The sequence below is a fragment of the Camellia sinensis genome, chromosome 7, assembly GCF_055761805.1.
Source record: "Camellia sinensis isolate YWXY chromosome 7, ASM5576180v1, whole genome shotgun sequence".
Taxonomy (NCBI): Eukaryota; Viridiplantae; Streptophyta; class Magnoliopsida; order Ericales; family Theaceae; genus Camellia; species Camellia sinensis.
In genome coordinates this window covers 164042075-164056151 of record NC_138967.1, presented here as the reverse complement: position 1 = coordinate 164056151, position 14077 = coordinate 164042075, and the positions used below count along the sequence as shown (strand labels likewise).

At 29.9% G+C, this 14077-nt stretch overlaps 1 protein-coding gene across 1 annotated transcript; it reads left to right on the top strand.

Annotated features, from left to right (window-relative positions):
• The first annotated feature begins 258 nt into the window (after positions 1-258).
• LOC114310884 (persulfide dioxygenase ETHE1 homolog, mitochondrial) lies at positions 259-7397 on the top strand. Its single transcript, XM_028256991.2, has 9 exons — positions 259-752; positions 1692-1820; positions 2002-2109; positions 4609-4743; positions 5280-5321; positions 5480-5539; positions 5620-5673; positions 6781-6805; positions 6912-7397. Exons 1-9 carry the CDS (start codon positions 495-497, stop codon positions 7004-7006), a joined length of 906 nt encoding a protein of 301 aa, XP_028112792.2. The 5' UTR covers positions 259-494; the 3' UTR covers positions 7007-7397.
• The last annotated feature ends 6680 nt before the right edge of the window (positions 7398-14077 follow it).

Sequence of the window (14077 nt, the reverse complement as noted above, 5' to 3'; positions counted from 1 at the left end):
ATTGAGATAATTATGTGTGAACATAGAATTTCACAAAAGAATGGGAGTGCATTTGCAGAGGGGCAAAAGAAGAATACCTCGGACTGAAGGGTACTCAAACCTTAGATTTATATCAAATAAATAAGACTCTTACTTCTTGACTAGTACACAATATATATCAAATTTTTTATTTTATTTTTATTTATTTGAATATCAAACGCATCCCGTATAACAACAGGTAGTTATTAATATATGTGTGACTATCACTCGTATATTCACTCATGTATGTACAGGCGAACACCATTGCTTAAGATCCAAAGAAACTGTAGATAAAATAATGAATGATGAAAAAAAAAAGTCTCAATCATTGTTGGGGGCAAAAACAGGTGCGAACTCGGAACCAACGGCCATGACATCCATCTGAAGACTTCGCCTAAATTCAAAACCCACAGAATACTTCCAATCGATGTCGATCGATTTCATCGTCCTCACACACTCTACATTCGTGAATTCAAATGCTAAAATTTCGGTTCCTACGCCTCTTTGTCTCTCCTTCCAATCTCTCTCCAAAACCCACAACAACACTTCTTCCACCTCTATTCACCTCTCTCTCCACAACTCCAATCACAAAACCCACATCTCCAATGGCCTCTTACACCACCTCCTCCGCTTCTCACTCCCCCAAGCTCTTGTTCCGTCAGCTCTTCGAGAAAGACTCCTCTACTTATACTTACCTTCTAGCCGATCAATCCCACCCTGAAAAGCCCGCTCTGGTTCGATTCCTAATCTGAATTCATATTCATTTGCATAGATTTGGGTATATTTGTGTTTTGGGTTGTGGGTATATTGAGGTGATCTATTATGGGTTTTTTTTTTTTTTTTTTTTTTACTTTTTGGGTTTTGTGCTTAGAATTGAAATTAATTGAGCTATTTGTTGAATTTAAGTGTTTTTTTTGTTCTTTTTATTCTTGGAATTTCTTCAAATTAAGGGTATTAAGGAATTTACTATTGTGATTAGCTCAAAATGATGTGGTGATCTTGTTTGATGCTTGTTGAAATGTGTGTATGAGAAAAAATTGTTCATGGCTTTATAAATGCAAGAACTGATACAAAGGGTAAGCATGAATTACAAATGGTGATTGATTGCTAGTTTGACATGGATATAGAAAAGGGAAATGAATTTTCTTCGGTTGTGGCATATTGTTTGAAGCTTTCAGTGATTAATCGAAGTTGGACTAATATTAGTTTTTATCAAGGTAAAGTTTTTGAATTTTAAGGTTAATAATAGCTGTAAAGTGACAGATCAATTCAGATTTAATTTGTATACCATGGTTGAAATTCTAAAGAAGTATGGGGAGTTATGTACTCAAAAGACTCTGAAATGGATTGAAATCAATCAAAATGCCAAAATTTGAACTTTTTAGGACTTTGAAGTCTTGTTTTTTATTTTTATTATTATTATTATTATTATTATTTATTTTATTTTTATTTTTTTTTTACAATCTACTCTTAAATCTCCAAATGTTTGTTTAATGTGTACTCTGCTTGACTAGTCAGAATACACTACATAGCCAAGCTTTTTAGTAAATATCACTGCAGTTCCTTTTGTTTCTACAGTTTATTTGCATTGTAAATCTAGTGTTATCTATTTGCTTCACTTTCTCTGTTGGTTGCCAAGTTCAGTATATGTTGACATCTTTACCTATATGTAGTTAGTTGACCCAGTAGACAGGACAATGGATAGGGATATTTCTCTGGTAAAAGATCTGGGATTGAAGCTCATATATGCCATAAACACCCATGTTCATGCGGATCATGTCACTGGAACTGGTCTGATTAAGGTAGGTCAAATTTTCATTTCAATTATAAGCATTTTGTAATAGACCTTTGCTACTGCTTCAAGAAGTGATCATTTTCAGGAAATTTATTTGTGTCATTGGCTTATTTCATTTTACAGTTCAATAGAACCTGTCAGAATCTGTTACTTCATTTTTGTTTTGTTTATGTTATTGTGTCTTGCAGACAAAGGTTCCTGGTGTGAAATCTATCATTTCGAAATCAAGTAATGCAAAAGCTGATCTTTTTGTTGAACCTGGTGATAAAATTTATTTTGGTGGTCTTTTTTTGGAGGTAGGCATGCATGTTTGTTTCATATCGATATTGTCTGAAAGTTGAATGCTACAAATGTACATTAGTATTTTATTTATTTAAGCTTCTCTTCATTTTAATAAAAACAACGCCCAATTAGTACACATTAATTTGTGTTTGGGAGGGGAAAGATTGAGTAAACATCCAACCTTTGGCATAATGTACAAAGTGATGGTCCCAAGGCTTGAATCCATAACCTCAAGGTTGTTAGGTCAAGTCTTAATCATTGAACTAATGGTCACCCCTTCTTCTCTTCATTTTAATGTTACACAAAAAAACCATGAAGTGCCTTGTAGATGGTGTCTCTTGCGAAAGAAAACATGCATAGCAGGATCAGGCTAATAGGCGTCAAACGGTAAAGACCAGTCAACTTTTAATATGAAATAACATTATCATATCAAGCAAATATGAAAAAACACAAACAATGTTATTTCTATGATTTACTTCAAATTCAACTGCTGATGTTATGATGTGAGGATAAATAACAATTGTGGTTGGGTTCTAGGTCTTAAAGATGCTTTAGAAAATAGTACCACATACTTCTGCTGAAATGTGAACCTAATGTAGTTGAATTCAACCCTCAAGGGATGATATTACATTTTATATTGTAATTGAATGGTATATGGTATTGTATTCTATTTATAGTTTTATACATATATTGATTACTGTATTAAGGAATTATTTTGAAACTATGAAGTGATACAGTGAATAGCAAGGAGATATAAAAAGTTTGGCTTCATGTAAAGAATAATTTATTAATTTGGCAAAGAACAAACAATTTCAATACCTAGGCTGAATCATACATAGGAGAGAGAGATTCATATTGGTGTTACTCATAGAATTAAGGCAGGATAGACTAATTGGAGGAATGCTGTGGGTTTCTTCTGCGATTGTCACATACCTATGAGATTAAAAGGGAAATTTTGTAAGATGACTATAAGACCAGCCATGCTTTATGGTAAAGAGCATTGCACAACCAATCAAGAAGACAGATAAGTGCCCCGGTTAGAAAGTGTAAAACTACCTACATTGAGGATAATGCTAGGGGAAGAGTGAGGCCAAAGTTAACTTGGATTATGATAATAAATAAATACTTCTTGTCTTGCGGCTTTTAACTAAGATTATTGTCCTTGATAGAGCAGAATCATGAAACAAAATTCATGTAACCAACCCGAAGTAGTTGGGAAAAAGGCTTAGTTGAGCATCCAGGCCATAGAGTGCTCACTGAAATTATACTTGAATTTCCATTTTAAATTGCAGAGACAGAATAAGCGCGACATTCACACTCTGATCAGATTAATGTTTACTACAACAAAATACATAAGAGAATGTAGGCAATAACTATAACCCTGGTTGTAATTAGGATCATGAATATAAAAGATCCAGTATAGCTCACGTCACTTACTTTTTAGTCATGGCCAGTTTGATCAGAATCTCATGTCAGCGGTCTTGAATACCACCTCTGGATCAGTCATCATCTAACATTTCCTCGGTCTTGAAGAAAATCTTTGCATGCAATCATGATTCTTCTTGGTTGATCATTATTACATTCCATGCTTAATAATCCTTTAAGTAGGTCATTTTGTCATTATACAGTTCTACCCTTGAAGGTATCAACATGCTTTGTTGTGTTTTCTTAGAGCACCTCTATGATAGATTGAAGTGTAAAACGACAACGTAAAGGGTCATTTGGGAGGTCACTATGTAGTATGTAGGACCTCTACAACTGAATTGAGACCTGTGTGATGGTTATTATGGTTTGATAGGTTGCCAATTTGCTATATATAATTATTAATCTACATGTTTATACATGTAGATTAAGGCGGGGTGGCTTGAGTGGAAGAGTGTGTGGAGTACTGTGCAATAAACGAGTACCCATTAGACTGAAAGGGAAGTTCTATAGAACGGCTATTAGACTAGTGATGTTGTATGGGATGGAATGTTGAGCAATTAAGAAACAACATGTAGATAAGATGAGTGTTGCTGAGATGAGGATACTAAGGTGGATGTATGGTAAGACTAGAAAAGACAGAGTTAGGAATGAGTATATTTGAGAATGGATAGGAGAAGTACCAATAGAAGATAAGTTGAGAGAGAATAGATTGAGATAGTTTGGTCATTTACAATGGAGACCAACAGAGGCAGTAGTGAAAAGATGTGATACAATGACGGTAAATGATAGTGTTACGGGAAATGGTAGACGTAGATTGACGTGGACTAGTGTAGTAAATAAAGATATGAATCTTCTTAATTTAACTAATGAAATGGCCTTGGATAGAGTCGAGTTGAGAAGAAAGATTCATGCAGCCGACCCCATTTGATAGGCCTTAAGGCTTGGTTTGGTTTGGTTAGGTTTGGTATGTTTATCCATGTAGCATGCTTGTGTGCATTTAGTTTTATTGCTTAGTTTTTTCCTCCCCCAAAAACCTATCTTCAATCTCCATCTCACTTATCTGATAACAAACTATATATTTTTTGTAGGTTCGTGCTACTCCAGGTCATACCGTAGGATGTGTTACGTATGTTACAGGAGATGGACGGGATCAGCCTCAACCAAGGATGGCTTTCACTGGTGATGCACTATTAATACGTGGATGTGGGAGGACGGATTTTCAGGTATAGTTGTTTGTCAACAATGATTGCTTCTCATTTCTTAAGAATAATATTCATGCATAATGATTTTGAAAATGTGCGGATAGCAAATTACAGATTCTCAATCTTATGAAGCATCATGTAGTGATGAAATTTTTTGGCTAGGCATCATAAATCATCGATTCTTCCCTCCTGTTCCAGTAGCTGAATGGCATTATATCAATTGTTAGATCTTCCTTCCTGCTTTTAGAGCCTTGAATTGGTATCTTTCCTTCCACTCAACATTTTCATCAAAGCCAGATTCAATGCATGAACGTGGGCTTTTATTATTATTATTATTTTCTGTTTTCTATTGTTGGTTTCTCATGTGATGGGACTTCCATTGTGTTCTTCACGCATGCAAGATATAATGTTCACATGTGCAAGACAAGAATGTGCTTAATTCTTTTCAATGGCGGGGCCTCATACTGTGGGTTGGGTTTACTGCTTGTTTGCAGTGTCCTTTTAACTGGAATTGAACATACGCAGCTAGATTTATTTTATTTTATTTTTTCCTGCAGGGTGGAAGTTCTGAGCAGCTGTATAAATCGGTGCATTCACAGGCAAGAACATGAAAATCAGTGTGTTTTTACCCAAGGAGTAAACCTAAGAAAAGTAAAAAAAAAATAAAAAAAGAAAAAAGAACTCATAATATGTTTATGCTTATTTTTCTTTTTCTTTCGCCACTGTATCACTAATTCTATGACATTATATGAGCCAGATCTATACATTGCCCAAGGACACATTGTTATATCCAGCTCATGACTACAAAGGTTTCACTGTAAGGATACATTTAAGGCCCCTTGTTTATATATATATATTGGAAAAATGTAGCTTCTTATATGACGCCAATAATTTCAGGTTAGTACCGTAGAAGAGGAGTTGCTCTATAATCCTCGCCTGACAAAAGATGAGGTGATTCCCTATTTGAAAAGTGTATTACTGTTACTTAAATTTTGACATTTTGTTTATCTTGGCTGCATATAGCTAAAATAGCAAGGGAGTTATCCAAGTATGGTTCCATTCGGTACTGAGGAAATTTCCAGGAATTTACTCTAGATATGTGTCACCCTCAAAAGTGCTCTTATCATATTTAAGATTCCTATCTCAGTAATTTGTTCACATGACAGATAAAATCCATGGCGAAATTTGGCACAGTAAGTTTGGAAAGGCATTTGATTACCTTGCACATTGCTTGGTAAAAAATAAGTCTTTTTAAACTTGTTAGTGTGAATTCGATAGAAAGCCAAGTGTATTGCAAGAGCTTTTCAAAAGAAAGATAAAAAAGAAGATTTATATTTACAAGAATGCTATGATGGCCAGATTTGTATATCAAAAGTTGTTTAGCATTTAATGTGTCATCATCGCATACTCTGTTTGGAAATCTCCAAGTAAGCTGTTTTTTGGTTAAAAATTTCAGAAGTAAAAAGGTTGTTTGGTTTTGGCTAAAATAAGTAACTTCTCTAAAATTTATTTTATTTTATTATTATTATTATTTTTTTGTGTGTGGAAATCTTTGCAGATTTTGTGTAAAGACGATTTTCGTGTCCCTTTGGTTTCACCAAAAATCAGAAGTTTGAAAAAAACCCCACCAAACTATCTCCATAACAAAAAAAATGAACTTTTTTTGGGCAATTACCAAACATATAAGCTTTTTAAGATTGTAAAAGAATAAAAAAGTATTAAAAAAGCAATTGCCAAACCGTATCTGATAAAATATATGAGTGCTAGGGCCCATTAAACTAATGCAATGGTGACATATGAGATGATAAATATTTTTTGGTATACAATTGTGATAATCATAACATTATTATTCTATTTAGCAATGCAATGGGGAGAGGTTGATGCATTTCATTTAAATAATAAAAACAAATCTCGGTTCAGTCTCCATTTGATACATTTCATTGAAAAGCAATTTTATTCTCTGCCAAAAGACAATTTAGGTTTTATTGCATTCTATTTTGGAAATATATATATATATAGAAGCATGATGGTGAAAACCCTTTTTTTTTTTTTTTGCAGGAAACATTCAAAAGCATCATGAAAAGTTAGTAGATTTTGCTACAACATGTGGAAAGCTAGTTTATTAGTATTCCTCTTGACAAGCACAAATAACCATATAAAATTCCTAAAATTGTTTCCTAATTCTACAGATTTGAACCTGGCATACCCAAAGATGATTGATGCAGCAGTCCCCGCAAATATGGATTGTGGGTTGCAAGATCTGGTTCCCAAAGCCAGTTATTAATGCACTTAAAGGCCGGATGGACCAAATTACGGTACCAGTTGTTAATAAAGAGCTTGATTCTATGTGTTGAGCAGAACAACATAACTAACACAGTTTGCTGCTGTATTTGGGCCTGAAAATGTTGAATAAATGGCCCTATGAAATGGGTTTTAGAAATGATGTTCATTGTAATTAACGTGGTTTTTTTTTGGTCAACATTTTAGAAAGTTAGAGTTGTTAAGTTTGTTAGTAAAGTTAGTGTATAGAAGTGTATCACTTAAAGGGATCACTGCTAATTCATCAGCTCGAATCCCTCATCTCTCCTCATTGCACCTTGAGGTGCAGTTACTTGCCAAAGTGATGGATTTTCTCGAGATATATATTTATATATATATTTGGTTTAGCTCTGCAAGTACTGTTTTGGATGCATAAACTCAAACTTCTCAATCCTCATCCAAACTTCATAAATCTGCAAGAAAGAAGCCATTGTAATCTTTTCTTTTGTTGAAGTTTTCCTGATTGCTGTTGTTGTGGAGGTCCATTGTTACCACGCGTTTTAAAATTGTGCACAAACTGGGCAAATTTCTATAACATTAGGTCAGGAGCCTTCCGTTGCGCGCCCATCGTTCCGTCATGCATTAAGCATAGTTTGGTACTTCAATTTATTTTTCTTAAATTGGGTTTAATGAAGAAAACTCTGTTTTACATAACCATATTTGCTTTTAACAATGTATCCTGCATGCATTCATACAAACAAGAGAAATCATGTTATTATCCCGGAAAACGTTGTACTCTAAAAATGTTAACCAGACACAACTTTAGGCTTTGTTTGGCTATCCCAATTGGGATTAAAAAACACAAAAGACAAAGTTTTCATTTGGAATCTGAGTTGACGTTTTGGCTATTTTTAGGGGCGTCGCTACCCTTTGCTTAGGGGTGTCAACTGAACCCCTCGGTGATTTTTTTTTTAATTATTTATTATTATATGGATATTAGAATTTATAACAAAAGTCAACAACTGAACCCACTAAATTATAATTTTGAACCCACACTTTTCAAAACCATTACTTTTTGAACCCTCCAAAAAAAAGTTTTTACTTTTGATTTTTTTTTTTTTAATGATGTCTACTTTTTGTTTAAATATTTTATATGTAAAAAAGTGTTATTTTGGGAGATCAATAGATGAATGATTGTTCGGTTATATATATTGAGAATGATGTATTTGATAATATTGATAATGAGCTTATTATGCAATGATTTCAAAATATGAAATCTCGTCATGGTCAATTGTAAGAGCTCATGTATTAACATGTCTTTTTGTTTAAAGAGTAGTATCAATATATTGACATTCCTTTTATTTATAATTTGAGAATTTAAATTAACTTGTTGGTTTTTTTGTAAATAGGTGACATATATGATTAATGTGAATTTTTCTGTATATATGTCATTTAAATTTTTGATTGACACCACTAACAATAATTCCTGGAGTCGCCACAGGCTATTTTAGCCTGAAACTAAAAAGTTTTTTTTTGGATTATTTTTTGACTTTTTTTTTTTACTTTTGTGAGAGAAAAAATGAAATGATTATGATTTGGATGTGACATTTTATCTTATTGACTTTTTAGCTTATTTTATTTTTTTTGTGGCTAAAATAGCCTGAAGCCAACACTTTTGTAGACCCCACACCCATTTGAGTCATTTAGTTATTTATTTAGTAGGAAATTTGGTATCTCTAGCATTATTCGTAGGTTAAAACTGATTTTTTGATTTTTTATGAAAAAATGTGTAAAAAAATAAAGTGATAATGTGACCCAAACTAAAAGTAAAAAAAAAGTGACTTTTAGCCAAGTTTCTAAATTAAGGCCTCGTTGTAAACTATATATTTTAGTTAAAAAGTTCAAAAGTCGCTATAAGTTATCACATCACTTTTTTTTATTTATTTTTCTATATATTTTTTCATAAAAAATTAAAAAGTTAAAATATCATATTCCCAAACGAGGCCTAAGTCAAAAAAAAAAAAAAAACCAAAAAAATCATTAATTTACAATCAAAGGTGGTCTTATTACAATAAATCTCCATGAATTATGACTTATTTGTATTTTATCTTTCCAAACGTTAATCTCCTTATAATATTATTTTATTATAATTAATTATTTTTATCAGGATTGTATTCGAGTTTTATAGCAAGGAAAATGTTTAAGACTCTCTTTGGGGATGACTCTTACATCCCAAAAATGATCATGACCCTCCATATATGTGTGGAGTTCACATCATGAGTGATTCAAATTTGTAAGAGTCTTGTAGGTGTTTTGTGGGGTGAGGGTCTCAATCATTACTCTTATAGAAAATAAGATCATATATAAAAGGAAAATGTTTGGGGTCCCCATTTGGGATGACCCACACACTCTCAAAGTGATCCTGACCCTCCATGTATGTGTGGGGTCCGCATTATGAGTGATTCAGATTTGTGAGAGTTTTATGCGGGTGGGAGTCTTAATCATTGCTCTTAAATTTTTAATAGTGTCCTAATAAAAAAAATTAATTATAATAAGATAATACTAGTGGTAATTCGTGCTATGTACGGGAACTTTATAAATTAAAAATATATATATAATTATCTTGAAGTAATTTAATATTTTGTCTTATATATACATGAAATTTATAAGTTAACTTTTATGTTTATAACCTTTTAAATTATTAGTTTAAAAAAATTAAAAAATATATATACATATAAATCTATTTAGTGCAATTTTGATAATTTGTATTAAAAAAGTTAAACCTAATTAAATAAGATTAAATGAGTTATGACATATCTATTCTTGTTATGAAAATATACAAATTTAAAAGTTATAATTAAGATAAATATAGAATTTAATTATAATGTGAAGTGAAGTGATATTTAACAATAATTAAGGGTTGAAGATTCTTTTAATTGAAATTATAGTGAAATAACATCTTGAAATAGTCAAAGTTTGAGTATTTGGTTGATTGAAATGTATAATTTAATTAATTCTCTTATCATATTTGTATAAAAATTGACACTGATGACTATATCATTATAAGTCAGATTATGGAAAAAAAAATAGAGGTGTCCAACATTTCCCATTTGTAAATATCCTACATATTAAAAAAAGAAAAGGAAAAAAGATGTGTAGCTTTTTGGATATGTGTTTATCAATTTTGTTTTATGAACATACACAATTGATGTTTCAATTTAAAAAATAAATAAAAAATAGATTGAATTTTTTAGAGATAAAAGAAGCCATTTAACTCTTCTATATAATATTTAAGATGGACTATTTAATCACATAAAAAAAATCAAAATTATATTTAGAGATTATCCCAATATATTATGCTATTGTATGTAACTATAACTAACAAATTAACTATAATAAATATGAAAAGCTATATTAAACTTTCATTTTCAATTAATTGAATTATAATTAACAAACTAACAAATAACAGCAATGGTATAATAGGATAGAAAGATGATAAAAATAAAGAACACAATGATATTTAAAAGTTTTAAATTTACCTAGTTATACAGAAATCTAATGTTACAATAAAATCTTGATTTTTCAATAAATTTTCACATTTTCTATAAAATAAAATGACAATAAAAAATAATTAAATTGATACCTATTTTTTTTACTTCAATTTTATGGTATTCATTGAAGAAAACAAAATTCGATCAAAATCCTTGGCACAAAATGGACATAGATACTTCGATTGCAACCATAATTACCAATACTTTTTGGAAAATGCGGGCGACACCCAGTAATGGGCGACCCCCAGCCCACATGGCTGTGGGTGATTAGCAAGAAAGAAAAAAAAAAAGAAAACTGACGAATGACGCTGCGCCACATCACTGGGGGTCGACCCCCAGTGGGGGTGTGTAGCATTGTTGATACTTTTTCTCTACCATACAAACCTGTAAATAAACACATAACCTCACTAAAATCGAAACCAACAGCAGAGAAAGAGAATCACACAGGGAAAAAAATAAATAAATTTATGGAATGGTAGGATATTACCCCAACTTAGACCTCGTCCCGCCTAATCCGTCAGCTTCTCCGCCAATGCCCGCGAAATTTAGGAGTTGGGATGACTAATTAAATTATTCTTTAAATAAGACTTGAAAATTGATTAATTTTTCCCATTAAGTGATTTAAAATTTTGATAGATATACATCAGAAAAATAAATAAGGGTAAATTATATTAACACACTCTGAGGTTTATGTTTATTACAGTTCCCCCTCACCTTTTGAAAATTACATCCCTCTCTCTGAGGTTTAAAGTTTCATTACAGATTGCTCCCTCAGTTAGTTGACTGTTAAGTCAACTAACAGATTTTGCTAATGTCAACAATTTAACTTTTTTTAAATACCAATTTTGCTCTCACTGGGAAAATTAGATTGACACATTTCACATTTTAGAAATTACAATCCCTTCCCAAAGATTTAAAGTAGCATTACCAATTGCCCTATTGGTTAGTATTAGTTGAAAAAAAATTAATTGGAAAAAAAAAATTAATTGAAAAAAAATTTGGTTAGTCAAATTTTTAAATTTCTGTTTAAAAACCAACGTAAACTCATTTTTTAAATTTACATTTTTTCCTCAAATTTACAAACTAAGACAACCATTTATAAACCAAAAAAATTATCAAACAAGTTTTTATAACACTTTTTAAAATTTTTGTAAATATAAATTGAAAACTAAAAACGAAATGGTTATCAAACAGGTCTCAAATGGTAAAAATATCGTAAAATTAACAAATAATTAAATAAGTTACCAACGTAAGAAATGACTTATCAAAAGATTCTTAGGCTTTGTATGGTTTGATTTTTAGAAAAAAAATTAAAAATAAAAAATTAATTTGGTTAAGAAATAAAAAATAAAAAATAATTATCATTTTTATATAATTTTTATCTTTTGAGTGGTTAGAAATAATTTTTTACAAATTAAATATATTTCTTCATATTTATTTTTATTAAATTAGTTTTTTTTTTTTTAAATGTCAGGGGAGGATCCGTATTAAATTGAAACCGCAGGTGGTGTCAATGTAATTTACCCTTTAAAGTATATGTAAAGGTTAAGGGTAAGCCTCCGTTTGGGAAGTGAGTTGACTTTTTAGCTTTTTTGGCTATTTTAGCTTGGGCTAAAAAACTTGGTTTGAGAAGGCTTTTTTGACTTTTTTTTATGAGAGAAGAGTGTAATGATTATGGATTAGATGTGATATTTTGTTTGTTGTAGTTAAAATAGCCTATTTTGTCTTTTGTGGCTATTTTAGCCCCAAAACCACTTGCCAAACACCACCAAGGGGGGTCATTTTAACTTAAAAGTTAACACTGTCAAATAAGTACACTGACAAGAGGGGTCAATGTAATTTCCCAAATGTGAGGGGGAAACTAATAAACATAAACCTCAGGGGGTGTCAGTGTAATTTACCAAATAAATAATTATATTACTAAATTATAATTCAAATTTAGATATTGTCATATTTTTTTGAGATCCATATCCAAATTCTTATCTTTTTTTATTTTTGTATGGTTTCTATTTGTTTTTTTTTTTTCAATTTATTTAAGATAGAGTTGTGGGTTTCTATTTTTAAAAAAAATTTAATTTATCTATGGTTTCTATTTGTTTTTAATTATTATTGTTTAGGTAAGTTATGATGTGAGTTAGAAATGTGATTGACATGTGAGTTTTATTAATTTAAAATATAATGGTAAGAGATATTTTCAAAATTGATTTGTTTAGATAAACTTTAAAAAATTTAAAAATTTAAAAATTGGATATTGAGATCCAAAATAAAGATTTTAACTGAATAAATAAAAATCAAATTTATTAATTTTATTTGTTTGTATATTTGATTTTTAGTTTTGTTTTGTTTTGTTTTATTTTTTTTTTCTTGCTATGTTATAATATAATATATAAGATATAGATAGATATCTACAACTTTCATGAAAAATATTATCTGATTTTTTTGGGGAACAAAGAAGTTTTTAGAAATCAGGGAGAGAGATTATGATTGAGAGATTATGAAATATTTTTGTTATCTTTCCATTTAAAATCCGTAAATTAAGAAAAAATTATTATTTCTAAAATAATTAAACAAATAAATCAGTCAATAATTTTTTTAATCTATTTTATAAATTGAAAAATCAATAATTTTAGAATATTGATTAATTTGTCTCATTAAGTAGTTTAGAATTTTGATAGATATACATGAAAAAAAAGTAGATAATTATATTACTAAACCATAATTCAAATTTAGATATTATTATATCTTTTTGAGATCCATATCTAAATTCTTATCTTCTTTATTTTGTGTGGTTTCTATTTGTTTTTTTTTTTAAATTTATTTTAGATGGAGTTTTGAATTTCTATTTTTTTAATTTAATTTATCTATGGTTTCTATTTATTTTTAATTATTATTATTTAGGTTAGTTATGATGTGAGTAAAATATGTGATAGGTATGTGAGTTTTATTGATTTAAAGTATGATAGTGGGAGATATTTTCAAATCAGATTTATTTAGATAGACTTTATAGATTTTTAAAATTGGATATTGAGAGGCAAAATAAATATTTTAGCTAAATAAATAAAAATTAAATTTATTAATTAATTTTATTAATTTTATCTGTTTGTATATTTGATTTTTATTTATTTATTTTGTGTTATGTTATAATATAATAGATAAGATATAAATGGATACCCATAACTTTCATGAAAAATATAATCTAGTTTTTTTTAGGAGAGAAAATGAATGCAAATTTTAATATTTTTTTTAAAAAAATTGGTGAGAGAGATTATGATGCATGGATTATGAAATATTTTTTGTTATCTTTCCTTTTTCCTTATATAATATAGATATAGATATAGATATTTATATTTTTTTTAGATATTTTTTTAATATGCAAATTATTTTTTTTAACAATCTCATTACTAACCATAATGTATGGGAGAAGTTGAAAAGGGTGCTGCAATAACAATAAAAGAAGTAAAAAAGGCTTGTGAGTTAGGAGAAGTCAATAAATGTTAAGGTTATTTTTTTTAAATCAAAAAATTAGAAAATTACGATTAAGATAT

Coding starts and splice junctions, on each gene's coding strand:
- LOC114310884 (XM_028256991.2), top strand. CDS start 495: ATGCTAAAATTTCGGTTCCTACGCCTCTTTGTCTCTCCTTCCAATCTC. Junction 4,744..5,279: donor GTGGGAGGACGGATTTTCAG/GTATAGTTGTTT, acceptor TTTTTCCTGCAG/GGTGGAAGTTCTGAGCAGCT. Junction 5,540..5,619: donor ATGACTACAAAGGTTTCACT/GTAAGGATACAT, acceptor CAATAATTTCAG/GTTAGTACCGTAGAAGAGGA.